Raw genomic sequence first — 26,085 nt, 5'->3', positions numbered from 1 at the left:
CGGTATGTTTGTTCGTGGAGGAGAAGAAGGGAAAATGGATGAGTGCATGTGTATATGGGGAACTGTTGGGGAGAGAAGTGGAGTGCCTGATGTGGATTTGATTGTATTGCATGGAGTTGGGCGTTGGGCATGGATGAGCTGGTAGGATATACCGCCGTTCGCTTGGAAAATGAGTATGTTTATGGGTTGACTTCAAGGTACGGGAACTGGACTCGGAATGAAATCTGCACTTTTCACCTTAGAAATTCTGGTGTCACATAAGCTGATGCAGATCCCTCCCGTGTTCAGCCATATAACAATTCACTGTCGTCTAATTTCATCGAAAGCCTAGTTTGGATGGACCCGATGAGAGAAAATGGTTTACATCTCATGTCAGCGGCTGTAGGGTTTGGAATTGTATAAAGCACCGGGGTCGGACAATGAGCTAAGAGGTATCAGTCACGGCGACTTGTATTATAACTGGCAAAAGCTTGTGCCTTTTACTGTCTAACTTTCCGTAGCTGAGCTAGCGTCGCCTTGCCAGCTCTACTTTCATCCGCCTTCCCCAGCTCTTGCGAAATCCACTCTCCTATTGCAGCAAGCTTCTCGATATCTACGCCCGTCTTCAGACCCAAGCTGTGGAACGTGTGTACCAAGTCCTCAGTAGCAACGTTGCCGGTCGCGCCTGGGCTGAACGGGCAGCCTCCCAGACCGCCTACCGCAGCATCAAAGGTGCGGATACCATGCTCCAGTGCAACAACCGAGTTGACCAGTGCTTGACCGTATGTGTCGTGGAAGTGCAATGCTAGATCGCCCTTCTCGATGCCTGCAGCACTCAATGTCTTCAACAGCTCGGCTGTCTTCGGAGCAGTGCCCATGCCTGTGGTGTCCGCTACGGAAATCTCATCGGCACCCATCTCGAGTAGGCTGACGGCCAGTTCTGCTACCTTGTGCGGGTCCACGTTCGGTCCCTCGTACGGGCATCCAAGCGCAACCGAGATGTAGGCCCGCACTTTGAGGTTCATCTCCTTTCCTCTCGCCATGATTGGCTCGAACCGCTTTAGCGATTCTGCTATTGAGCAGTTTGTGTTCTTTTGTGTGAATGCTTCGGTTGCCGCGGTGAATATCGAGAGCTCATGTATCGGTGCTGAGGGGGTTTGAGAGGAGGAGTTTAGCGCTGGACCTTCACCAGTCCCTGGGGAAGGTGGAGGGGTAGGATATGCGTCTTGTCCCGATGGTGTCTTGGAGTGTAACAGCGAGAGGAAATTGTCCAAGCCTCTAACGTTGGGGAGGAGCCACTGGTAGGTAATCGGATGCGGGGATTGCGGTGTATTATTGAGGACATGCTCGAGTATCTCGGACGAATTGGCCATCTACATGTCGAGTCAGCGAAGCTGTCACAGCTTCTTGCGTCGCTACCTCTCTTCCTTACCTGGGGTACCCATTTTGGCGACACGAAGGACCCTGCTTCTATCGTCCTCAGTCCAGTCTGTGCTAGCCTGTTGACGAGCTCTATCTTCGTCGACACGGGTATGGACTGCTTCTCATTCTGCAATCCATCCCTTGGGCCTACTTCCACGATACGTACATAGTCGGTGCGGCTAGAGGCGGCTGAGGCGAAGCTTCTGCGATGGCACGGATGGCGCGCAGCGAGACGCGCAGAACGAAGACAGACGAACTTTGAGGACATTATGAGCATCCGGGGACAAGGTGAGTGAGTGAAGCTAAATTATCTGGTCATACGATGACGCGTTGGAGAGTTGTGGGGTCAGGGTTAAACATTTGCGGGGATCATTCACCTCGGGATGAGGAAGGTGGAGCTTGAGCACAGGCCAAACATTGAATTGGAGCTTCAAGTTACCAGCACCACCACCACCACGCTCCCCTCGATGCAGCAGCATACACAATCCTACGGATCCAGTGTTGCCTCCCGGCAGTGAGGAGATTCGACATTGCCCATGAAACTCCCGCAAGCGAAATCCAACCAGTGTATAATCAACTTCATTTATCGACAGGCATTCAACACGATTCTTCGTATAAAATATCGAAACCAAGGCCATCTGTCGCGTGCCTTCGATTATATCCCTCAATTAGAACTTGATCAGAAGCTCGATGGAAACGGCCGTCTTTGTTCTAGACAGAGGTTGAAATTACCTGTACAAAATGTGGAAGACTATTTCACAACAGGGTTAGCTGACCGAACTATCACAAGCGCATTTCTGCATCCAATGGCTCCCTCACGTCTACGGTGTCAACTGTTCTCTAGTCGATTTCAATTCCCCGAATAACTTGACCGCTCTTTGTCACATGGCTTCACCATTCCGCAACTGCCGGCGTGTTCGCCTTTGGGACCAGATAACGCTGTGTAAAAGGCCCATCGGCGGTACTGTACCTGAGTTTAGCGCAGTCCCCGTGACGAAACCCGGGCGCTTTGCGGTCGTTATTGTTTCGTTAACGAAGCCACCGGCCGTTGAGCTCCGGGGCTACAAGGAACGTTAGTCTGATTGGCGCACTCAATTGCTGGTGCTTCAACAATAGCTCATGTTCAATCACGCAAGCTCTCATCCATGGATGTCTGCCTCGGCAAGACTGCAGTGATATTGGGACCCCGAAGCAGGGCTGCCCAAGTAGACATTGTCTCCGCGGAAACTATCGAATTGCCACCGGAAGAATTGCTTCGGGGAAATAGTGAGGTACCTCGTACGGCTATGACCCGCTGAGGGTTCACTATGATATTTTAATCATACAACAAGGATTTCGCATGTCGCTCGGAGCCTTCGGTAATTCTTGAAATAGTGTTTAATCGATTGAGGCTCTTGGAGTTTCATGGTATGTGTAGGGATCTAGGGCTCGTTTATCAGATGTGGAGAAACGTTGAGCAATCGCGGACGCTCCCTATCAATTCAGCCTGGGCGTCCAACACTCGACACTGGACACCCTGCCGGCATCCGTGAGGCTCTCAACGAGTCAAGCCTCTGTAGCATGCCATGACCTACCAAGAAAGCCTTGTCGGCATTCTCTCCATGGCATGCAGCACATCCTCGATGGTGGACGGTTTTCCAGAGGAACTGCCAGAGCTCCACCAGGTCGACGATACGCGGGCGTGTTAACTCTCGTATTCCCAATGCCCACTCCTCGTACCCCGCGCGAGCACAATGGCGCTGGTGCGGTTGATGAGGAGCTTGTTCTCCAGGTACAGACGGCTAGCAGCATCTGCTGACGGGACTTGGGGTGCTTGTTACCTGAGACAAATCGGTGAATGGTGGAGCGTTCCCAATAGTGCCAAAGGAGTGCTGTCGCCGATGCATGTCTTACTTGGCGCTCACGTGCAGCGCAGATGAACGCAGACCAGCGCTTGAGGAATCGGTCCAAGTGCGATTTGAGAACGAGCTCATCATGGAAAGGGAGCCTGACGGCACACAGGCGGATTGCTGTGGTGGTTGAATTGGGGGTGAGCGGGAGCATGCGCCTGTGATGCATGCTATCACCTGGCCTGGCCGCCCAACAGGAAATGCATGTCGGCAAGTAGGTACTGGCGACGACACGGCAGAGCAGCCACGGCAGAGGGGTGGCCCGGCCGTGGTGGTGAACTGCACACACGGTGGGCGCAAACCGTTCTTGGGTGACCTCAGCGCCTACGATGAGCAGAGGCGGACGCGAGACAAACAGTCGACTGGGGCGATGGTGAGCTCCCTCCACCACGCATGGCCAGTGAGCCGTGGGGGCGCGATGAACATGGTGATGGTCATATCTCGTTCTCATCAGGCCCGCATGCTGTTATCAAGTGTGCGATTCCAAGAGAATGGGTCTGCCAAGGGTGCATGTGGAGCGAGCGACAGCTCACGCAGGACCGGGCAACAGACGGTGCTGGCAACCGAGCAGCATCCCAGGCATTGCTTGCATCTCTGCATCATCATTCAACGCCTGTTCCCGCCGTGGCCTCGATGTCATCGCAATATCCATCGCTCTCAGCTGGGCCGCGCCGTCAGACACCGGTTCCTCGTGTGTGTGCGCTGCCCGGTCGCGTGCAGCTTCGCGCAAATTGCACCACCAGGCCCACAACCGCATCCTTCCCACTGCCATCGCGGCAGATCCAGTGTACGCGACATGGCAGCTTTGCGGGGTTCTGCCTCTTGAGAGGCCGTTTGTTGAAACCTTACGTACTCGTCCAGGGTGGCGCTTGGCGAAGGCTTCACAGCGGGCGGCTTTTCGTTGTCGCCTCCAACTGGCAGACCAGCAAGCCCTTGCTATCTTCTACACGGCTTCGGTGCAGCTTCGCAACGGCACTACTCACTCATGGCGCCTCGGTCGGCTCCGTGTCCACTTGTGAATCGTCATTCGTCGGTCGACTGACGGTGCCTATGCTGGACCTGACGCTATCAGCAGTGGTGGCAGCCCTGGCTTTGGAGAAGCTGCCAGCCGAGCAGCGCCAGCCCTTGAACGCTCCACCCCGGAAGTCCTCTAAGCAAGCTCCCTATTGCTAGAGATGTTAGCTCCTCCGAGGCTAGCGGCCGGTAGTAGATCGTACCCGTTGTGTGCGCTGATTGGTGGAGACTCCGTGGCGTCCAGCCTTCTCCGTTCTGCAGAAGACCACTGTCGCCATCCACCATCCCAGCGTTTACTAGGGTGCAACAAATTTTCCACGATGTAACCCGACCAAGGCCCTCTCGTCCCTGCAATTCGCCGTCTGGGTGTGGGGTGCGGCAGGGGTTGCCACAGACGACCAAAGCCTCGACAGCCGCTGCAAGAACATGCGGGCACCTGGCCTACTTGCTGCAGGCCACATCCTTCATGCACATCTCTCAAGATGACCATCTCCTCTCTTAATATCCCAGCGTCCAGTATGCCGCGGTATTTTGCATCCTGCTGCTTGGCCCACCCTGACCCTGCTCACCAGTACCCTGACCTTATCAGCCGGGGACCAAGCTTCCTACCCTTACCCGTTGAGAGAAATAATACTTACCCAGCGTGACGCGCTTCTTCTATGCTCCATCCAGTATTGCCCCTCGTCGTCTTGTCTATTCCGTTTATACACACACTATACACACTATACACGATCCACATCCTGCAGATGCTACTTTGTAGAGTATTGCAATAACCAACCACTTTCATCCCACCCAACATGGCTGTGTCGCCAACCACCACCACCCAGCCCGCCGAGGCCCAGAAAGTGGAAGCCAACACCAACAATGCTGCTGCCGTCCCCAAGAAACGGAGAAGAAGAGCACCGGCTACGGGTGCCACCGAGGACTGCTTTGCTTGCAAGAAACGTCAAGTGAAGTGTGACAGACGGCGTCCGTACTGTGGGCAGTGTGTTGAGATTGGGAAAGAATGCTCAGGATACCGTACCACTCTGACCTGGGGAGTGGGAGTTGCCAGTCGTGGAAAACTGCGAGGCATGTCTTTGCCAATTGTTAAATCACCTGCTGTGGCTACAACCCAGGAGCCGAAAACACAAGCACGAGCCATTACCACAACAACTTCACCTACCAAGGCGCCGGCTACCAACACACAACGACACCCAAATAGTTTCAATGGTCGAGGAAGCATTGATTTTAGTGCCCACTCACCAACGAGTCCCATCAGCCCTACCATGTATTCGGCACCGCAAGAATTCCAATACCTAGGCCCTACTAGCCCAATACCCATACCCTCCCCTTCTACACCTATGGGCTATCCAATGCCGCAGCATGGAGAGTACTTCGACCTTTCAAACCTACATTCATCCAAGTTCAGGCGAGCCACAATCCACAGGGGCCCTTTGCAAAGACTACAAACGTCCCTTCACATGCCATTCGAGGAGAACGGGCTTTCGGCTTCATCTGCATCACTAGGCACCTATAGTGACAGTGACATGCCATCGCCTAGCGAGTTCCCACATACGCCGGTCGATGAATTCCCGTTCGCAGACCCTTCCATTCCGCGGTATTCGTACAATTCCCACGATCAGCAATCAATGGGTTCCACGGACCATTACTTTCTTCACGAGGCACCTCGTTCATTACCGACCGCCGACGACATGAGCTCGAGTGTAAGCTCCGATCAGAGTCTACGTGACTACGCCGAAGTCAGCTCCACCCAGCAGAGTATGGAGCCGGCTTCTTATCCAGATATGTTTGTGGAGGGAGAAATGAGTTCAAGTTTCAATGGATTTCAACCTGGCTTTTCCTTTCTCCCGTCGGAGGGTATGTCTTCCTATGGCTCCGGCCCCCTGTCTGCAGACGTACTGTCGCTCACCACTTCTATCCCTCAGAGTCTTACTATCGCTACGCCCCTTTCCCCGCGGATGCTATACCTTCTGGACTACTACGACAAATTTATATGCCCGGTACTGGTGGCTTTTGACAGCCCGACGAACCCCTACCGAATGCACATTATGCATCTGGCCATGAGGAACGCGGAGCTCCAGAATGCTATCGCTGCCCTGGCCACGAACAACATGCGCATGCGCGGAGGAATCGAGGGCCGTCGCTTGAGTGTACCCCAGGATTATCGCCTGATACCCGATCACGCTTATTCGCAGATGACGACACAGGAGCTGCGCGAGATGCATGGCGAAGCATCGAACGAAGAGAAACACTACAAGGCTGCATCTATTGCCTTACTAAATAAGAAACTGGTAGATTTCGACGGCTCGCAGGATGACTCCGTACTTGCTACGCTACTGATGCTTTGCTTGTTCCATGTATGCGACTCGGGCTTTACGAAATTCAAGACTCAGCTTGCCGGCGTGCAGAAGTTGCTAAGTCTACGGGACAGAAGCGTGCAGTCGGACTTTGTGGGGTGGATCGAAACTTTCTTCACTTGGTTCGATGTCATGACCGCTGCTGTCAATGATCGTGAGATCGAAGTACGAGGAGACTCCCTTGACATGATGAATCTAGGTAGCAACTTGGGTGCGCTAGAGCATCACTCCGGCTGCGAAGGACGTTTGTTCAAGCTCATCGCACGATTGGGCAGGCTCAATCTACTGAGCCAGAATCGGCCTGTACGCGAAAACGACGACACGCCCACATCATCACCACGGCCCAAGAAAGCAAAGGACTTTTACTCCTTTAGCTTCGCCAACATGGATGGTAATGGATGGGGAACTCCCATCTACGACACACCAAATTCATTTCCGCCACAGCGCGAGGACCCGCGCTCAGCATTCTGGACAGAGTGGAACGACGTACGGAGCCGACTACAGGAGTGGGAGTTTCCTTCTCCTGGTGACTGTCATACTGCCTCCTGCGAAGCAACGTCATCCATGCTCGCCATGTCTCCAGCACAAGCGGCCCTCCTTCACATAAGCGAAAGCTTCCGCTACGCAGCGCTCCTCTACACGGAGCGCCTGGCCCACCCGACCCTTCCTGCCGGCGCGCTCAATCTTCAGAACCTAGTATCACAAGGCCTCTACCACATCTCCCAGATAGGCATCACGTCCTGCGTGAACAAGTTCTTACTCTGGCCACTATTCATCGTCGGCACGGAGTGCGTGGACCCCGAGCACCGCGCCGTCGTGCGACAGCGGTGCGTCGAAATTCAACGTGAGAGCGGCTTCTTCAACAACCTCAGCGGCCTGGAAGTCCTCGAACGTGTGTGGCGTGAGGACGATGAATGGTCGGACAACGACATACAGGTACCAAGGCAAAACGGGCCGTTTAGCACAATGCAGCATCCCTTTCGATGGAGGAAAGCGATGGATCGCATTGATGGCGAATACATTGTTTTATGACGTGCTCGCAGGATCGAGCATGTTTACGAGCGTTTACGTCACGATGCATCCACCTGGCATGATGGGTTCAACAGGGTACAAGCTGGTTGGGAAAAACGGCTGTGACGACTATTTTGCATTTTTCAGCGCATGTTTGTTTGTATATATCGCCGGTGTGGTACGGGGCATCGATACCCAAGAGCTTGGTTGGGTGGAAAAGCTATTATGTACGACTCGCAAAGTAATTATGAATCTATGAACACGCAACTCTCGGTTTCTCTCAGTTCATTCAACGCGTCGCATGTCCAAATCCTGTTCGCTGAGGAGATGGGTCAATCCATCGCTCATTTTTTGCCGGTCAGTCAGGGGGCACATGCACGTTGCACGCCTATAAACGAAAGCCGGCAGTGAGGTACTGCATGAAGCGAACCGTACCCAGTAACCCAAACCAGCTGCACCATGTGTAGCACAAAAGCATCATTCATGACAATCTTCTGCCAGCTCACCGGTTGTCAGCAAAAACTCCTACCACAGTAACCCAAGTCCGTGTTTCCACAGAGCAGTAGCTCGCCCTACGTAAATTGAAACCACGTTCACATGCCCTACCCCTTATCTTCGTAGCGAGCACACAGATGCGTTCGAACATGCTCCCATCAGTCTAATTTCTCATCCACGAATAGGGTAGTCAGCGTATACACCAGCTGCACCTATCCGCTGACGCCTCCTGCTGATCTCATCCCCTCGCCACGAGAGAGACAACAATGGCGCAGAGAAAGTCTAGCGAATTCACTACCACCTAGTCAAAGTCAAAAAGCAAATATAAACCGGGAACACGCTTTCAGGTATCTTCTTGGTTGCAAGCGCATGTTCTACAACATGCACGTTCTGGCAGGTGGTTGGCGGGCCGTGACGGCGCCAGGCGGGTATAAGGTTGCTGACGCGGGGTTGCGAGTGGATCATAGTTACACTTCGGGCACGCCGTGATGAAGCGGCTCTTCCGAAGCAGTTCGTAGCTGACCTGGCGGCGATCTCAAGATGCTGAGAACGTCTCGTGTCCTGTTACTCTGTGGTCTTGTGAAGAGGGGAGTGGAGTGGTGTGTTCGCATGGCGCTGAATCGAGGGGGTGTGTGCGAGTGTCTGTGTGCGCGTGGGTCTTTGGAGACACGGCGCCCTCCGGCTTACTATTACCCCAAGCAGGGGATCTGCGATGATCTCTGCCAGGTACGGGAGATTCTATAGATTTCTACCTCGCTTTGGCTTGCGAGAGTGACATTCTTCCAAGCCTCTCAGGGTGCTGTTCGGCCACACGTGTGCATGTCCTTCAATCAGCGAGGTGCGTACGGCATTGAGACCAAACAATGATCCGCTGCAGGCATGCCAAAAGGTACTGTGCACCGTGGACGCCTTATTGCTCGTGTCTGAGCGAGCCTGGTCCTGCAATGAACGGGAACGGAACGAGGAGAATAGTGTACCCCAGCTTGCCTAACTATAGCCTCGAAGCGATGCGACTTTATCCCGTGCCATAGCAAGGCATACCGTCCTCATCTTGAACGCATTGCTTTCGCTAGACACACAATCTCCGAGCTTGCAAACTTCCTCGGTTGCCCCGGAACAAGGCCGTTGGATAGCAGCCAGCAAAGCCCAGCAAACGACAAGGTGCTACCAGGGACTACCAAGCGCTGAACGGACGACGCGAAATTCGAGTGGTGAACCAATTACGCGCAGGAACGTGAGCTTGGTACGGAGCCTCTGGTGTTTATGGTGTTTAGTTAGTGGGGGGCTATATTGTACCTGGCTAGAACGTTCGTTGTACAGCGCTTTTGGCTCATGGACCTGTAGATCTCCACTCCAAAATAGAAGAAACACGCCAAGTGCCCACTCTCCTGAGTCGCTGACGCCGGGAAACCTTTTGCATTGACATCCGTAAAATGTTTGGCCGGAAGCACTACGCCGCTCAGCGCGACGGCTATACTACCCGAAAGGGGGCGGCAGCTGAGTCGTGGTGAAAGGGTACACAGGCATGTTTCGCATGTGATATTCCGGGGAACGACAGCGTACGTAAAAGTAGACTATGGCTTGTCTTGTCTTAGATGCTCGGGTGGGTCAGTGATCAAGGGGCGGGGTGGCTTGCTACACGACATGACGTCTGCGCTGGTGGCGGAGAGGCGTATTTGAGTTCTTGCGTGCTTTTGAGAAGACGTTTCGCGGCGGCGGGAAAGGAGGTGGATGGCTATCGGTGAGATCGCTTGGTTGGGGATAGCGGACGGCCTGACATTTGGAGGGCCCCCGGTGGTTGTGATTGGATCAGCTACCGGAGTGGTGATGTCCCGAAAACGCGAAGGCCACGCTCGATTCAATTCTCTTTCCTTTCATCTGTTCACATTGAGATCGTTTGTTAAAGTTAATTGAACCGTGTATTGAAGATCTGCTACCGTTCCGTATAGTTTGATGAGAGGAAGGAAACCAATACTTAAGCTTGGCATATTTTAGCAAGACAGCAGCAACAATGAGAAAAAGCAACAGTGTTTTTGTTATTCATATTGCTTCTAGATTTCTTCGAGGCAGTTGATGCTGTCTTCCATCTGCTCAATACCTCTTGGAACCTGTAGCTGCGTACGAAGTGTTACATCTTAATGTTAAACTGCACAGGCTTTTGCTGTGGTCGCTCGTCGTTGACTTTCAGGCTATCATGTTGAAGCTCAAGACTCTATAAATACTGGCCCAATCTCAGCTTTCGAAATGTGCATCGTCTAGATCCCATCTCTGAAGTTCCAAAATGACAAGATAAACACGGGATATCGCCGATTCTCTCATACTCAGGGCCGTCTACGGAGATTCGCCGTCTACGTCATGTGGTCCTAATGCACAAGTCGTTGCTACTTTGTACAAATTCATCTTTATCGCATCCTGCAAGCGTCATGCAAGCCGCTGACATCACACGTGATCCTTTTAAAGAGACGATCTCCAACAGCCGAATCAAGATCTCAACGGTGTCTACAGCTAGCCTCTAGTTGCTTTCATGAAGCCAAGGCCCCAGCATCCTCTCTTATCTATGAGTCTGTGCACAAATGCGAGTAATGATTTCATACCCATCTCTGTAATTGTAGCTGTGAGGAAGCGAGCCTTCATGATTCAGACATGATCAATCACCAACACGCAAGCTTCCGCCGTATGCGACGGATATTCTTCAACCACTGCGGACAAACGTTCGACTCTTCAACAGCACGCCACACCGCCCTTCCCTTCCTCAATCCCCACTTGCCCCAAAGCCATCATCTAACTTTCCACTCCGTCCCACTTCTTACGCACTGACCTTCCTCGCGTCCACAGAATGCTCCGTAGTAATTCACCAACCCTGGTAGCGAGCTATCCTGTTAAGGTTTACCTCCCGCGGCTACATATCTGGGCAGCCTTGCACAAATTAGGGTCCATGTCCGTGGTCCAGGGTGTTTCGGTCTTAGAATGTTCGATGCGCAAGTTCGTATACGTGCCTAGAGCAGCTAGCTGTAGCTGTATGCAGCTGAGGGGTTCGTGTCAGGGGTTCTTGTAGCCTATCCATACCATACATAGCATGCAGGTGTCGAGGCTCTAGATCGCGATTTGCAGTGTTGATCGAACGGGAGCTGGGGAGGAGGATGCAAATAGACTGATTGGAGTATCAGAAGGGCCGTGTAGCGGTTCGCTAACAGCAGTATGGCAGGGGAAAGCATACTCTAGTGGACTCGCAAGTCAGTCTCCATTTTGACGCCGCGACTATACTTATCCTAGGCCACTCACAAACCTTCTTGAAGGACGGCGACCAGCACACCCCCGTTCAACCATACCTTCTACAGTAGTTTTCTAGATGGGAGAAAGGTAGCTAGAGCAGGTCACCTCCGGTCGGTCCTGCATTACCAGCGCATACCCAGCGTTAATACGCAGGCACAATCACAATGCAGATGCATCAATAGCTTGTTCAATAGCTCAGTGCGTAACCGAAGGTTGGAGGGCCAATCCCACAGAGGGCTACTACACAGCCTCCTCATGCACATTCTATGTGGGTGACTTGTTCCACACAACAGTTGCCCAGGTTTGGTTTGGGCGTGGGGTATCAACGATAGAACCTCGCGGAATCGTCCGGCTATACTCGGTCGTACTATGCATATGCGGGGCCGTGCTTCGATAACGTTCTCGAATTTCGAGAAGGCTGCGATCGAAGAGGGGTAAGCCGTTGCATGCGGGATACTGGCGGGAGGAATGTGGCTTGCATCTTGGTTGGCGTTTCGAATCTTTACTTTTGTTGACGCAAATGAAGGACTGTCCCATGTGGGATTGTGATGCCCGATACGTGATCATGCGTGAACCTGTCTTCGTTGAACATGTAGGGTAAACTACGTTTGGAAGGTCAGTAGACTATCTATATTGCTGTGTGTATGGCGAAGCGACAACAGTAAAGGTGGCTTTGAAATCGAGCGCGGTGGAGATAGTCGCCGGGATGAGACGGGACAGCGGCCTGAAGCGGGAAAAGCTGGATCTAGCAGGGCCGGAAATTGTTTGTTAGCGACATTGACTGAAACGTTGAACATCAATCGGAGGTATTGAGGAGAATTGGGACGGTCCGAATCACTTCGTATGCCGTGTCCAGATGGCTTCAGCATGCTCGCTACTAGTATAGTATCACATTCGTTTACATCATCTCGTCCGCTTCCTCTTCCTTGTAGCTCACCCTTGCCGTCGCCCTGCCAGACTTCTTCCGTGTTGATGCAGGTCGTGCAGCTCGCTTCTGGCCGGCAGGAACCTCGTCTTCGGTTCCCAGGTCACTGAGCGGGGGTGAGCTGGGATGATCATCATCTTCGTCTGAAGCTGAAGGAGTGGGGACGGACTTCGGCGCCTTCCTCTTAGTTGAAATTGCTGCCCGCTTGGGCGCCGCTTTCTTGGCTGGTGTTTTGATTTCATCGATAGCAGCAGACTCACTAGCAAGAGACGCTTCATCCCCCGCAGGACCTGCAGTCTTGCGCTTCTTCCTGGCGGGTGTAGCGGCACTCTCTTCTTTCTTCTTGATGATGCGTTTTGGGGGTCTAAGCCATTCCTCCATGCCAGAAGGCCAGTAGACTCGTCCCTCTGGTCCACCCATTGCCACTTCCTCCTCGGGCACTATGGGTGGAGGTACGTCCTCTTCAGCTTCCTCAAGCTTCGCATCCAGATCCTCAAGGTCATCCGTCTTCTTCTTGCCCCGCTTTGCAGCTTTCTTGGGCTTTGGCTTCCAAGGCCTGTTTTCGTCTTGTCTCGTATGGGGCAAGATGTCACTAAAAGTGTGAAAGCCGGGAAGCTTAAAAGTACGCATGAGCTCAAAGACTGCTTGCTCTTTATCCTTTGCCTCAATCATCAAATCCATTGTGTCAGGGCAAGGAGGGAGCGTCATGACACGAGGTGAATGTTTTCTCCGGGCAGTGCGAGTGATCGCAGGTGGGCATGATTCAGAATAATGCATCTTGGGCGTGATGTCCTTTCTCGCCCACGTCTCAAGGATAGCAGGGAAGAGAGCCCTAATGTCTTCAGTGCCTTCGCGAATCTGCGTCTCGTCAAAGATGATGTTGTGATGGTGGAAATCCAGCACGAATGGGATGTTGAGCTCTTGACACAAGGGCAGTAATTCATGCACCGACCAGACAACATCGTCATTCTCAAGGACAAGACGGTTCTTAACGCTCTGAGGAAGCCTTGCGTAGTTCTCCTTGAATCTGGCAATTGCAGCGGGCTTGTCCCCGTAGGCACCACCTAGATGTAATATCATGACAGCATCTCGGTTTTGTTGCGGAGGGAGTTTCAGCAGCGACAGCATCTCATCATGATACTCCAAGTCGCGAATTGCGTTATCGATGACTTGTTTTCGCGGAGAACCCAACTGTGTGAATTGGCCGGGATGCGTCGTGACCCTGTGGCCTAGCTGTGCAATGACTTGGCCCACTTCACGAAGCGTGTCCTCGGCAAATGGCTTGAGCTTATAACCGTATTCGTCATGGCTCGCGAAAGGGAACATCTCGCTGCTCAAGCGCATGAATCTGATACCGTACTTGTCGTTCCAGCGCACCATCTTGGTGATATCTCGCGCATTAGCGAGTCCTAGCTCTTCCACATATTTCTGTCCTCTCGCAATATCCGCCGGCTGATTTTCATCGGGACGATTCTTGATGGCGTGTTCGGGCTGAGAGGGATCTTTCAGGGGATGGCGATGCTCAAGGATGCTCGCGATGCGGCAGGTTCTCGAGCTAAAGATGGGGGGATTTGCGTTACGGAGGTACGTATTGAGGCAAGCCTGATATGCAGAGGATATTCGTCAGCTTAGAGTGCAGAGGAGTTGCAGGGAACATACGTAGCCTAACCGCCCTTTCCATGGCAGGGGTAGATATTCCGAGTTTACCGGTGGGGGTCTGGACAAGGTTTCCTTGCCCTCTATCTCGTCCTCATTCTCTGCATCTAATGCCGAGGCATCACCAGAGGCATCAACGACTGCCACGGGGCCAGTGACATTCTCCTTGACGCCATTGACGGCCCCGATATTGCTTTCTCCGACTTCGATCTTCACATGCTGCGCGCCAGCCTTCTTGGCCTTCTTCCTACTAGCTAGTGTTGCAGAAGCGGCTCCGTTGGCATCGCGCGCAGTGCTGCTGATCACCTCGCCGTTTGTGCCTGTTGATGGCGTTTTCTTCTCCGTGGTTGCGTCGGATGCTGCGCTGATGCCGCTCGTCGTAGAAGGCTCCAGACGAGACTCCAGGTCGCCGTATTCGTGCCCATCGGGCGAGGCTCGCAAAGCGGTTATTCCGTCCAAGATATCAGGGTTGAGATTGGGATCCGTGGCAATTGCAGCTGTACCCCCACGGGTGGACTGGCGACGCGCTGGCTTGGCCATGTTCGGAGGTAAAGGCACGCCCGTACGACGCACCTTGGTTGTGTTCGTAGCAAGAGCTTCGTCCGCCGTAGCGGTCGCAGCTGATACTGAGGACCTCTTCCGCTTAGCCATCATAGGGGAATAGGAGGTTGCGCGAAGGCTTTGTAGCGCCAATGATGCTCGCTGTGAAGTTCCACTTGCAATGCGAGGACTGCTAGCTATAGTTTCGTACAACGAACGGATCATAAATGTCTGAAGCTCGAGTGATGGAGTCGCAATTCGCTGGCCAGCGCCGTAGGTGGACGTTGAAGCTGGAAGTTTGCATTTCCAAGGCCAGGTCAGATGACTAACGCGTCGAAAGACGCGACTACGTCACCACTATCATGTTTGTGCTGTGGCGGCTGGCGTTGAGTTGATGATGATGCGGCGCGATCGATCGGCCCGACGCGATCGGCCTCGATTAGCGAGAGATCTCAGCTCAACCCTTGCGATATTCTGACACCCACCATGTTACTCGACGGTTCTCCCTAATAAGTTCGTGTACGGTGAGGAGAGATAGTATCAATCTCCATTGTAAACTATGGCCGTGATTAGCCACGAGACTTCTAGTTTTTAACTACTCAATATAGTTGTCAAGAACTTTGGGCTCACCCTTGATATACCCGCTTAACGAGATATAATTAGTAACATGTATGGCTGTTCTATTATAAGAGCTATAGATGTTCTAAAGGCCATCCTCCTACTAGCTTTTAACAGAACAAGGACCAAATTAGGGGGGCGCTCACCTGATACGGGTATAAACATACTCAATAACTCCAAAGTTGGTAGATTTCTCCAACTCATCCACCTTGCAGATTCGTATCTCCACGAGCTACGCCCACCTCGCTATCCTGATAGCATCTTTCAGATTCAGCTCCAGATTTAGTTTTTAGGAGATTAGGGCAGATCGGTAGCAACTCCATTGCCAACGGCTATTGCGACATTTACGTCAGCAAAACATCTGTGCCGTCTACCTAATTAAGTGTACGATTTACCTCAACCCCACTCCTTCGTGTACTGTTCTATAATGACCATCTCAAAACCCGTGATTCGTATACTGGTGGTCATGTTCGAAATTATTGTTGTGCGCACAGTAATACGACTAAAGGACTTCATGTATGGGGTATGTACTACTTAATTCCAGCTCGGTTTACATCTGCGGGGTCTTACACTGATCGACTTCACAGGTGCTTCAAAAATAAAGTTCAGCCTTGTTGCGCTGGTTCACATACTCTTCGTCGCCTGCACACGCTAAATTCCCTTGAATCTTCGGGACATTCAGTATAGACTTGGTAGACATCAACGACTATTGCTTCCTGTATTTTAAGTCGGGTCCTGGTTTAGACGTTACATCCCTTCTCAAAATCCGCCAAGAGAGGTGTTACTTCACAAGGTTGAGGATTCTCGTCATGCATATTCGCTTCCGACTGCGAATACAATGCCTCTTCTCCAGCTATGGACCCACCTTCATCTCTCAGCGCTGTTAATTTCCCGCCATTTGCCCATCAACGCAATCTCTACGTTCGGGGCCCCCCTCTACTTCTCCCTATCATAACCTTCAATCTGGTGGCTATTCTACCGATCAGCATCTAGCCTTGTCAATTTGAGTGGTGTGATTATCCCGTCTAGTCGCACCGCGCGATATAAGAATCCGAGTTACTGCGTCCAGATTGATGTCCTCTCGTTCATTTCGACTCCTAAAGTGATCTACCATGCGTTCGAAACATTTAGCAGTAAATGTCGTCTTCGCCTTCTCGCATATAGCGATACGCGGTGTTCAAGCTGATTGCTACTCACGCGACGGTAAGGTCTCAGCCTTGTGAATTTTACATCTCATGTCAATTATGGCAGCCTCATCGTCGATACTGACCTTCTCAAGGAGTTCTCGCTATGGATTCTTTGTCCTATACCGGCCCTGAACTACTGCCGTGTGGTAGGAACTCGAATACATGCTGCACACCGAAGGAGAAGTGTGGCTCCAACCTTCTGTGCCACGGTCCAGATCCGAGTCGGCAATACTGCTCGAACAAGAATTGGGCAAACTGCTCAGAGCTGTCACCTGGTAAGAGCATGCCTCCGCATGTGCAACAACATACACGAAGTGGCTGACACTAACGTCGATAAAGAATCTAAAATAGCTGGTCTCAGGTTATGGGACTGCGGGGGGAATATTTACTGCTATAAGAACGAGACTTGCTGCTCGGATGGACCAACGTATTACATCAACCCCTTCACCGGGGAAGTGAAAGATGGTAGTCAGAGAGACTCCACAGCATCTCCATCCTGGTGGACGGTTGATAGCACGGCCATACTGGCTGGCTCAACTGCAAGTACGTCTCGATCGAGCCCAGAAACCATACTCTCTTCGAACAGCGCCACCATAAGTGTGTCTCAAGCCGGCACGGAACCAACATCGAATAGCGCTACCACAATTACGACTCGAGCCAGTACAGAACCCGCAGCCTCCTCAAACAGTAGCCCCGCAACGTCTAAATCCTCCAGTACCACAGTATCTAGCCCAGGAAACTCACCTAATTCTTCTTCTAGTCTCTCTGTAGGTGCAGGTGCCGGCATAGGCGTTGGGTGTGCAGCTGCGGTAGTTGGTCTTGCTGTTCTTGTATGGCTCTTCCTGCGTGAACGTAAGAAGAGAATGACATTACAAGCTCAAATCGGACAACAAAATAGCTCTTTGGGATCTTCACCTCCCGCCGTTCAAAAATATGGCACGCATGATTACGCACAATATGGACAGCCTCCGCGCCACGAGTTAGACCAGGGAAGTTCGAGGCAGGAAATGGAATAATCGATTAGTGTTGTTTTGAAAGCAAAGGAATGATGAAGCAATTTTAATAAGTACGTGATGAGTTTCAAATTTTGTTAGTCGAGTATATATTTCGGCTGGAGACCATCCATGGTGAGTAAGTGTAATGGGAAGTTAAAGAAGTTAAGTAATACCCAAAAAGAATTGCCACTGTAGATAATTAACGGAAATTAACACCAACTGTTATAGTTTTCTGTGGTATTGCAGGATACTACCCACAGCTGGTATTTGTTCGCCCTCAGGTGTCTGAGGTTGTCGAACAACATAGTTGTTCAAATCCCACTCAAGGAATACCTAGATCTTATGAATCAGGGAACGAAACACTAAGTAGAGATTTATTTGGCAATAGGTTTTGTATTATCAATTATTCGTTTAACCGAGCCAATTTTTCTTTTTGAAAAAAGAGGAGATGGTGTCGTGTCGTATACCATTGGGTAAAGACGATTGGTATGTGTTTGGGGGAGATAAACTGTCCCTCCAGCCACCTAAAATGGTCAGAAGCTTTCGAGCGAATGGGATATAGAAGCAGATCAAATAAAACTGTTGGCAATTGTCATCAATGGATGTTTGCCAGAATGAATGCAGGGGTGGATTCGCATTTGCCACGCCAAGCCCTGTCGCTGAATAATGCGATAAACGTCATGCTCCCGAGTTCCCGAAACTTCACTCACCTAGCACATTTGCCATTGCAACGACACAACCTGAACTCCAGACCTCACATTCGAATCTACATCACTATGGCCTCACTGACACTCCCACGGGCTGCGGTGCGCAGCCTCTCGCGAAGCGTACCTTCCTTTCGATCCAAAGCTCCGCGCATCGCCACAAGATGTCTACACGAGCAATCATCGCCCATCACAGCGTCAAAACTTCAACACAGGCCAAGGGCGCAGCCATGGAACCAGAGCGCTGCAGCGCCGTCGGCGACAGTCGCGCGCCGCACCATGTTCATTCAGACCGAGCCAACACCCAATGCTGATGTACGTGGGAACTTCATAGGAAAGCAAGCAGCATACTAACACTACCAGGCTCTCAAATTCAACCCTAATCAACGCGTCCTACCGGAGAACATATCGTCGCCCTTCCTCGAATACCTCAATCCCCGCTCAACCCTTGCGCCACCACACCCTTCCCCACTTGCCGCCGCACTCTTAAACATCGATGGAGTTACGTCAGTCTTCTTGAGCGCAGACTACATCACCGTCACAAAAGACAGCGCAACACCATGGGCGCACGTGAAACCCGAGGTGTTCGCTCTCATCAACGAATTCATGACAAGCGGACAGGCCATCGTCAACACGGTAGCAGCAAAAGCCGGCGAGCAAGGCCAAGGCGGCCAGGAAGCCGACAGTCTGGCGTACGACGAGAATGACGAGGACGTGGTTGGCATGATCAAAGAGCTCCTCGATACCAGAGTACGCCCCGCGATCCAAGAAGACGGCGGAGACATCGAGTTCCGCGGGTTCAATGACGGGCAGGTGCTGCTGAAGCTTCGCGGCGCGTGTCGGACGTGCGACTCGAGTACTGTCACGCTGAAGAACGGCATAGAGAGCATGCTGATGCATTATATCGAGGAGGTGAAGAGTGTACAACAAGTCCTGGACCCGGAGGAGGAGATATCACTGCAGGCGTTTGCCAAGTTTGAGGAGAACCTGGCACAGCAGAAGGGTCCACAGGCTGTAGCAAAGACGGTTGGGAAGGGCAGTTTAGATTATGCGGAGGGATAGATAGTTGAAGACTATGAAATGAAATTGTGTGAAGCGCAGATATTTGATTTCCGTGACATGGCACTTGCCCCACGGCGTAACGACTGGCTCGTCTACATGCGTCTCTCCGTTTCCTGCTAAGAAATGTCCTCGTTCATCCGGGATAGATATAGCGGACTGAAATTTAGCTAGATCAATCATATACAATATACGACGACTTACCCGCAATGCTACGACACTGGGAAGGAAGAGTGTAATGGAGTGTAGTAGGATCTGGATGATGAAGGCGGGGTGTTTTCCGTGACTAATGCGGCCGGAAGGGAGTGAGATTGAGTGAGTGAGTGGGGTAGGGCACGCGTACCTGGACCGAAGGATTCAGTTTCTATGAGTGACGAAAGGTGAATAGAGCAGAGGGGAAATGAGGAACAACCTCGCATGCCGACTCGTGATTATGGCACAGACGAGGGGCACGAGGAAGGATTCACAGTAATCAACAGCAATAGTGGAGGCCTAGTCATTTAGAACCGCCCACGGGCCTTTCTGGCTCTCCGTGTCGCGTATGCTTGATTCATAACGTCGTAAGAGTATGTATGTACTGTTGAAAAGAATACCGCCTGTGCATCAAGTTATTCATTCCACTGCGCTACCACTTGAGCTTCTTGTCCTTGCCGATGAACTCATCGATGATGTCCATGTAGTAGTCCTACAGTCATTAGCTATAAGCCCCAATAGTTGGTGAGGGCAAACATACCTTCAAATCCTCGACCTTGGGCACATCATCGCTCTTGCTGTATAGGTCGTATGGGTTAAACGCCCTGACAGCGCCAAGCATGCGGTGGTCTTTCTCGTTCATCATCCACTGGTATGCACCGCCAGTGTGCCATGGGTAGAAAGAGTGGTATCGGATCATCGCGAGCCCCTCATCAGGGATCGTCGACTGCTCTTTCAGGATGTGATACAGATACTCGTCGTGACCCCAGCTCAACATTACGTTATCCATGCCGCATCCTGGTGTGTAGATGCCATGCTCCGTCGAGTAAATCTCATTGTCATAGTCTGGGTTGTTCTTGAATGTGTCGGGGTAGATGATCTTGGGCGAGAAGGCGCAGCCGACGGGGAACGTGTCGCCGACGACGTCCCATTGCCCCTGGGCGTCAAAGAAGAAGAGCAGTTTGCCCAGGTCGTGGATCAGACCGGTCAGCTGCATCCAGCGGGGCTTGCCGTCACGGCGGATGGCTTCTGCGGATTGGAGAAGGTGCTCGATTTGGGAAAGCGATGTGTCGGGGTCAGACTCGTCGATGAGGGTGTTGAGCTTCTCCATGGCTTCCCAGATAGTCATCTCCGCCCTGGTCTTGCTATTGAACGCATTCCGTGCCTTGAGGTTGTAGGCTACCGTCTGCTTCTCGTGTTGCTCGCGGTAGAAGTTCTTGACGCGGTCACATGCTTCTTCGTACTGACGGAACTGTGTCTTGTCCTTTTCAGAGTCGAATTGTGATTGTTCATAGATGTCCTTTTCCTTTTGTGTTGCGGTACCGTTCTTAACCTTGATGGCCGCCTTGAGAACGTTCACGTCGTCGATGGCATCGGATGTGGCTTCGAGGGCAAGGCCATCACGGTGGTTGTTGAAGGGCTCGGCCACATTGGGCGTCTCGAAGATGGCGCTTGGTGCCATTATGAAAACGAGGGGGGTGGGTATCTCTGAATGTAGGAATGGATAGAAGAACAAAAGTATATGACAGTGGCTCAGAGAACAATGAATTGATGATGAAGAGGTAGATGGTGATTGATTGATGGTCTCAGATACTGGGAAGGAGACATACTTATCCTCTGTGACTTCTAGTCTGTACGCCGAGTTCTTTCCACAATGGGCCGATACCATGTGCCCGACTTAGAGCCAGCCTGTGAGATGTGACAGAGTTCTCACCTGGGAGCTCAAAGAAGGCAAGTTTATGGTGCGAGGAAATTCCCACCGCCCCCAGAGCAGGATCCGGGGTTCTGAAAACGAGCGCTGACGGTCTCATGTCGGCGTTGTAGTGACTGTGGTTGGCTGTCTTGACTAGATCGGACACCGTTCAACGGGTAGTGGGTCTCGGGCGTTCGCGTGTTGAAAGAATGCTCAACAGCGTAATATCGCCCGCTCTGAGCTCTACATGGTAAATGTCGCCGCCCTTGACAGGGCCGAAATGCTTACGATTGTTGAGAAGGCTGTGGAGCGAGGCGTGGATCACACGGAAGTGCTGCATGATGACGCCCAAGGCTGCCAAGCCCCAGTCACGTGATGCTCGGTCACGACTTCCCCGATGCATGTCCCAGATGAGATGGCGTCTCTGGGCATCTGAAGAGTTTGGTAACAGAGGACGTATCAACGATGAAGTGAATAAAAATCGGGTTGACAATACCCGGCGGGGCAGCTTTGGCGGGGCACGGGCGGCCAGCGGAACAATTAATCTCATCAATCACAACTGACGTAGAGCCGTTAACCGCTCCGACGACAGCCCACACTATGCGATTCCCAGCACCAGAGCCCCGTACAGCTCCCCACTACATATACCCCAACTACCCTGGGCCGCCATGAACCCTTCCCTCGCCAACTTTATCCTCAAAGCTACCCCGACCAACATCCTCCACCCACAGCCCGACATGAACACCGCAATCCCCCTCAACACTGGCGCCACCATCCCCGCCCTTGGTCTGGGAACCTGGCAGTCTGCGCCTGGCGAGGTCAAGAAGGCCGTGATCCATGCCATAGAGACTGGTTATAGGCACATTGACTGCGCCTTCTGCTACCAGAACGAGGACGAGGTGGGCGAAGCGCTGCAAGATGTCATCAAGCGGGGCATCGTCAAGCGCGAGGATCTCTTCATCACCAGCAAGCTCTGGTGCACATTCCACACCAGGGCCGAGGAGGGTCTGCAGAAGAGCTTGGATCTGCTGAAGACGCCCTACGTGGATTTGTACCTTATGCATTGGCCGGTGCCTATGAACCCCAAGGGAAACCACCCCCTCTTCCCCAAGCTGGAAGACGGCTCTCGCGACATTGACCACTCCATAACCCACGTACGTAACTGGTACCCTCCCGGCTGGATAATAACTAACTCATACCTCGCTTAGATCGACACCTGGAAGAACCTCGAGAACCTGATCCAGTCGCACCCTGACAAAGTCAAGGCCATTGGCGTCGCCAACTACAGCGTCAAGTACCTAGAGAAGCTGCTCGCAAAGGCCAAAATCGTACCCGCGGCCAACCAGATCGAGAACCACCCGCTGCTGCCACAACAGGAGGTCGTCGACTTCTGCAAGGAGAAGGGCATCCACATCACTGCATACAGCCCACTGGGCAGCACTGGCTCGCCGCTATTCAAGGACGAGACTGTGAATGAGGTTGCAAAGAAGCACAGCGTTGGACCCGCTACCGTGCTCCTGAGCTACCATCGTAAGTTACCTTGGCTCCGCTTGAGAGGTTTAGTTCTAATTTGTCTAGTCGCGCGCAACTCCTCGGTCCTCGCCAAGTCCGTCACGCCCTCCCGCATCGACGAGAACCGCAAGCTCATCTCCCTGGATGGCGAGGATATTGAGAAGCTCGAGTCCCTCCACAAGACCAAGGGCATCACTCGATATGTATACCCACCGTTTGGTGTGAATGCTGGATTCCCGGACAAGCCCGATGGCGTTGACCTATCAGGGTAGATGGTGGGACAGCATGTTGGATGAAAAGTAAAAGAATACCCAATACATAGATGTCGCATGACTACGAAATGAAATAGAAGTAGGCCTTCTTACCTATACTACTATAATACCTTAGAGGCCTCCAGGCTACCATAAACGCCTACTTAGCTACTACTATAAATACTTTGGAGGCCTCTAGGCTGCTATAAACGCTTACTTAGTTACTACTATAAATAACTTAAACCCCTTCAGGCTACCATAATACCTTTTTACTTAGTATTTTTATGAACTGCGAATGCCCTCTACCTATGAACTTAATTAACAGTTATAACGTTATAAAGTCTTGTGAGATCTATCGTTAATCTTATCTTTTTACTTAATATCTACAAACTATGAACGGACTTGCAGCTTACCGTCCCATCCAGCCCCCATCGACAGTGAGTAACTCCCCACTAACATACGCACTCGCAGCACTCGCCAAAAACACCACGGCGCCCTTGAAATCCTCGGGAGCCCCCCACCTCCCCGCCGGAATCCGTGCCAAAATCCCCTCAGCACGCTTCTCATCCGCCAACAGCGCACTATTCATATCCGTAGCAATGTACCCGGGGGCAATGGCATTTACACCTACGCCCCTGCCCGCCCACTCATTACTCAGCGCCTTGGTCAACTGCCCGACACCGCCTTTGCTCGCCGCGTACGCAGGCACGGTAATACCCCCCTGGAACGTGAGGAGCGACGCGATGTTTATAATCGAGCCGCGGCGCGAGAGCGGCAGGTCCGCGGGCTGGGTGAGCATGTGCGCGCCTACGTCTCTGCATAGCGTGAAGACAGAGGTGAGGTTTACTTGGAGCACGGCTTGCCAGTCGTCGTCGGGGAACTGGTCGGCTGGGTGGCGGCGTTGGATGCCGCCGCAGTTTAGCAGGATGTGGATTCTATGGCCGTCTTTGAGGATGGCGGGGACGAGGGCGGACACGGAGGGGTTGGAGGAGAGGTCTGCGGTGTAGATTGTTGCTTTGCGGCCGAGGGATTCGATGGCTTGTTTGGTTGTTTGGTTGGAGGTGTCGCGCTGGGTGTTGGTGGTTAGTTTTGGATCGCGGGTTGGGGGGTGGAGGGGGTACCTGGACGAGAAGGATGTCTGCTCCTGCTTCTGCTAGGGCTATCGCCATTGCTTGCCCGATGCCTCTTGTTCCGCCTGTCACTAGGGCTGTCTGCCCTTCTAGGGAGAACAGCTGTTGTACTGACGCCATGTTGCTGTGGTCGTCGTGTGGTAGGCTCGGAACGTTGAGATGAAGCGTGCGGTTGGTAGAAACTGAAGGGAATTTCTTTCGAGAGCTCTACAAATGTCAGGATATGAAGACTTCGACTCTCGATCCAGGAAGCTTGTTTGAGGAGAAAAAGAAAAGAGTCGGATTAGTCCTTCGGCGTAATGCAACTCTTAGTCGTTCGGAAAGAGCTCGGAAAGCCACCCCACCAGGCGTCGGCATCTGCTGTCCCGCCATTTCAAACGCCGAAGTAGGAATTTATCTCCACACAAGCTCTAGGAAGGCCCGCCGAGTGGGCATGACGGTTGCGCGTAATGGCTTCCGACGTGTTATGAGATGACTGCTCCTAAACTCTTTTCCTCTTCGCCTGTGCTAACATTAATCCTCTTACTTGACAATTTATCATCTTCAGGAATCGTGAAGCATTCATTATTGCTCCGTCCATTCGCATCCAATTCTACATCTAAATCAGCAACAAAATGAGTGCAGAAAACAAGTCGGATGTGCAGGAATCGAAGCAAATCCGAGCATCCGTTCTCCACGGCGCAAAAGACCTTAGAATCGTACGCCCCTCTCTCAACCTCCTCACAAAGCGAAGCAACTAACCTCAAGCCCAGGAATCACGCTCCCTCTCTCCCCCCTCCCCATCAGAGCTCCAAATCAGCATCCGCAGCACCGGTCTCTGCGGCTCAGATCTGCACTACTACCGCCACTACCGCAATGGCGACATCATCGTGCAAGAGCCCATGTCCCTTGGCCACGAATCGGCCGGCGTAGTCGTGGGCGTAGGCTCGTCCGTGACCAACTTCCAGGTCGGCGACAAGGTAGCGCTGGAAGTAGGGCAGCCGTGCGAGCAATGTGAGCGGTGCAAGGAAGGGCGGTATAACATCTGCAAAGCGATGCGGTTCAGGAGTAGTGCGAAGAGCTTTCCGCATGCGCAGGGGACGCTGCAGGAGAGGATCAATCATCCTGCTGCGTGGTGTCATAAGTAAGCTTTTGCGTTGGAAACAAAGGTCGAGAGGAAAAAAGAGTCAATGGCTGATACAGAGTAGGCTGCCCGACGATGTCTCGCTGGATCTTGGCGCCCTGCTCGAACCTTTGAGCGTTGCTATCCAGGCTTCTCGGAGAGCACAACTAGGCGCAGGCGCAACGGTGCTTGTATTTGGAGCGGGCGCTGTTGGTCTGCTGGTAGCTGCTATGGCGAAGATTTCAGGCGCGGGCACGGTGGTTATAGCTGATATCGATGCTGGACGCGTGCAGTTTGCAGTGGACAACAAGTTCGCCCACCGAGGCTTCACAGTGCCGCTGAAGAGAGGGAGCACAATAGAAGAGCAACTCGAGATTGCAAAGGAGACAGCAGCGGAGATTGGAAAGATCTCGAAGGAGAGCGGAGGAGAGGTGGATGAGGTGGATGCCGTGTTTGAGTGCACTGGCGTGCCGTCTTGCGTTCAAGCATCCATCTACGTACGTCTCGCGTCTACATCGAAACCCGACAGCAGCTCATTGTTACTAGGCAACTCGACCAGGCGGCAAGATCCTGCTGATCGGCATGGGCACGCCCATTCAAACGCTTCCCATCTCCGCAGCAGCCCTCCGCGAAGTCGACATCGTCGGCGTCTTCCGCTACGCCAACACGTACCCGACTGGCATCGAAGTCGTGTCAAAGAAGGGGCCCGATTACCCAGACTTTTCTAAACTCGTCACACATAGGTACAAGGGTCTGGAAGCTGCCGTAGAGGCGTTCGAGATGGCGGGCAAAACGAAGGATGACAGTGGAAAATTGGTTATCAAGGTTGTACTTGAGACTGGTGAAGAGGAGAGCTCGAGTCTGTGAGCGCGCTATCATTGTATGCAATGCTTAAACCGTCTTAGGCCTGTGGCTGCGCTCTTGAATAATTGAAATGATATGATGACGTATGCGGGAGGATTTCAGCCATATGAGCATTCTCTTGCATTTACAACCGAACATTGCCTAAATGACCATCATGCTTCCAGAAGCCTTCTCTCCACAAGAAGGCGCCTCGTGCCGAAGCACCTGGGCAGGA

General features: G+C 52.4%; 11 protein-coding genes across 11 annotated transcripts; 6 read left to right on the top strand and 5 right to left on the bottom strand.

Annotated features, from left to right (window-relative positions):
* Positions 1-479: 479 nt before the first annotated feature.
* K460DRAFT_352026 (aldolase) lies at positions 480-1,669 on the bottom strand (the record flags this gene model as incomplete). Its single annotated transcript, XM_040931610.1, has 2 exons — positions 480-1,352; positions 1,412-1,669. 2 exons carry the CDS (start codon positions 1,667-1,669, stop codon positions 480-482), a joined length of 1,131 nt encoding a protein of 376 aa, XP_040794763.1.
* Positions 1,670-2,595: 926 nt separating this feature from the next.
* Positions 2,596-3,567, bottom strand: K460DRAFT_48568 (uncharacterized protein). Its single transcript, XM_040938452.1, has one exon. It carries the CDS (start codon positions 3,457-3,459, stop codon positions 2,947-2,949), a length of 513 nt encoding a protein of 170 aa, XP_040794762.1. The 5' UTR covers positions 3,460-3,567; the 3' UTR covers positions 2,596-2,946.
* A 228-nt stretch (positions 3,568-3,795) lies between these two features.
* On the top strand, positions 3,796-4,782 carry K460DRAFT_48512 (uncharacterized protein). The gene has a single exon (XM_040938451.1). The coding sequence runs from the start codon at positions 3,801-3,803 to the stop codon at positions 4,461-4,463; it is 663 nt and encodes a 220-aa protein (XP_040794761.1). The 5' UTR covers positions 3,796-3,800; the 3' UTR covers positions 4,464-4,782.
* Positions 4,783-5,101: 319 nt separating this feature from the next.
* On the top strand, positions 5,102-7,696 carry K460DRAFT_352025 (uncharacterized protein; the record flags this gene model as incomplete). Its single annotated transcript, XM_040931609.1, has 1 exon — positions 5,102-7,696. The coding sequence occupies one exon, from the start codon at positions 5,102-5,104 to the stop codon at positions 7,694-7,696; it is 2,595 nt and encodes an 864-aa protein (XP_040794760.1).
* A 4,645-nt stretch (positions 7,697-12,341) lies between these two features.
* K460DRAFT_374029 (UV-endonuclease UvdE) lies at positions 12,342-14,678 on the bottom strand (the record flags this gene model as incomplete). The annotated part of the gene is made up of 2 exons (XM_040934634.1): positions 12,342-13,970; positions 14,028-14,678. 2 exons carry the CDS (start codon positions 14,676-14,678, stop codon positions 12,342-12,344), a joined length of 2,280 nt encoding a protein of 759 aa, XP_040794759.1.
* A 1,794-nt stretch (positions 14,679-16,472) lies between these two features.
* K460DRAFT_352023 (uncharacterized protein) lies at positions 16,473-17,385 on the top strand (the record flags this gene model as incomplete). Its single annotated transcript, XM_040931608.1, has 2 exons — positions 16,473-16,644; positions 16,709-17,385. 2 exons carry the CDS (start codon positions 16,473-16,475, stop codon positions 17,383-17,385), a joined length of 849 nt encoding a protein of 282 aa, XP_040794758.1.
* A 691-nt stretch (positions 17,386-18,076) lies between these two features.
* K460DRAFT_383401 (HIRA-interacting protein 5) lies at positions 18,077-19,328 on the top strand. Its single transcript, XM_040935449.1, has 2 exons — positions 18,077-18,383; positions 18,432-19,328. Exons 1-2 carry the CDS (start codon positions 18,141-18,143, stop codon positions 19,128-19,130), a joined length of 942 nt encoding a protein of 313 aa, XP_040794757.1. The 5' UTR covers positions 18,077-18,140; the 3' UTR covers positions 19,131-19,328.
* A 424-nt stretch (positions 19,329-19,752) lies between these two features.
* Positions 19,753-20,781, bottom strand: K460DRAFT_272890 (inositol oxygenase 1; the record flags this gene model as incomplete). Its single annotated transcript, XM_040927839.1, has 2 exons — positions 19,753-19,812; positions 19,861-20,781. 2 exons carry the CDS (start codon positions 20,779-20,781, stop codon positions 19,753-19,755), a joined length of 981 nt encoding a protein of 326 aa, XP_040794756.1.
* Positions 20,782-21,680: 899 nt separating this feature from the next.
* Positions 21,681-22,796, top strand: K460DRAFT_271475 (Aldo/keto reductase; the record flags this gene model as incomplete). Its single annotated transcript, XM_040927729.1, has 3 exons — positions 21,681-22,166; positions 22,221-22,542; positions 22,591-22,796. 3 exons carry the CDS (start codon positions 21,681-21,683, stop codon positions 22,794-22,796), a joined length of 1,014 nt encoding a protein of 337 aa, XP_040794755.1.
* A 227-nt stretch (positions 22,797-23,023) lies between these two features.
* K460DRAFT_362959 (NAD(P)-binding protein) lies at positions 23,024-24,177 on the bottom strand. Its single transcript, XM_040932736.1, has 2 exons — positions 23,897-24,177; positions 23,024-23,844 (listed from the first exon to the last, which is right to left on the bottom strand). The coding sequence occupies exons 1-2, from the start codon at positions 24,023-24,025 to the stop codon at positions 23,185-23,187; spliced, it is 789 nt and encodes a 262-aa protein (XP_040794754.1). The 5' UTR covers positions 24,026-24,177; the 3' UTR covers positions 23,024-23,184.
* Positions 24,178-24,315: 138 nt separating this feature from the next.
* On the top strand, positions 24,316-26,022 carry K460DRAFT_413651 (GroES-like protein). The gene is made up of 4 exons (XM_040937620.1): positions 24,316-24,603; positions 24,658-25,028; positions 25,093-25,504; positions 25,554-26,022. The coding sequence occupies exons 1-4, from the start codon at positions 24,520-24,522 to the stop codon at positions 25,872-25,874; spliced, it is 1,188 nt and encodes a 395-aa protein (XP_040794753.1). The 5' UTR covers positions 24,316-24,519; the 3' UTR covers positions 25,875-26,022.
* Positions 26,023-26,085: the final 63 nt, after the last annotated feature.

This window comes from Cucurbitaria berberidis (genome assembly GCF_010015615.1).
Source record: "Cucurbitaria berberidis CBS 394.84 unplaced genomic scaffold K460scaffold_1, whole genome shotgun sequence".
NCBI classification, from domain to species: Eukaryota; Fungi; Ascomycota; class Dothideomycetes; order Pleosporales; family Cucurbitariaceae; genus Cucurbitaria; species Cucurbitaria berberidis.
This window is presented reverse-complemented; position numbering and strand designations above follow the sequence as displayed.

Excerpts from the sequence above, each read along its gene's own strand:
- K460DRAFT_48568 (XM_040938452.1), bottom strand. The coding sequence starts at position 3,459 with ATGCATCACAGGCGCATGCTCCCGCTCACCCCCAATTCAACCACCACA.
- K460DRAFT_48512 (XM_040938451.1), top strand. The coding sequence starts at position 3,801 with ATGTGGAGCGAGCGACAGCTCACGCAGGACCGGGCAACAGACGGTGCT.
- K460DRAFT_383401 (XM_040935449.1), top strand. The coding sequence starts at position 18,141 with ATGGCCTCACTGACACTCCCACGGGCTGCGGTGCGCAGCCTCTCGCGA. Across the intron at positions 18,384-18,431 it reads AGCCAACACCCAATGCTGAT|GCTCTCAAATTCAACCCTAA; the intron begins GTACGTGGGAAC and ends TAACACTACCAG.
- K460DRAFT_362959 (XM_040932736.1), bottom strand. The coding sequence starts at position 24,025 with ATGGCGTCAGTACAACAGCTGTTCTCCCTAGAAGGGCAGACAGCCCTA. Across the intron at positions 23,845-23,896 it reads CAGACATCCTTCTCGTCCAG|CGCGACACCTCCAACCAAAC; the intron begins GTACCCCCTCCA and ends ACCAACACCCAG.
- K460DRAFT_413651 (XM_040937620.1), top strand. The coding sequence starts at position 24,520 with ATGAGTGCAGAAAACAAGTCGGATGTGCAGGAATCGAAGCAAATCCGA. Across the intron at positions 24,604-24,657 it reads GCGCAAAAGACCTTAGAATC|GAATCACGCTCCCTCTCTCC; the intron begins GTACGCCCCTCT and ends CCTCAAGCCCAG. Across the intron at positions 25,505-25,553 it reads GCGTTCAAGCATCCATCTAC|GCAACTCGACCAGGCGGCAA; the intron begins GTACGTCTCGCG and ends CATTGTTACTAG.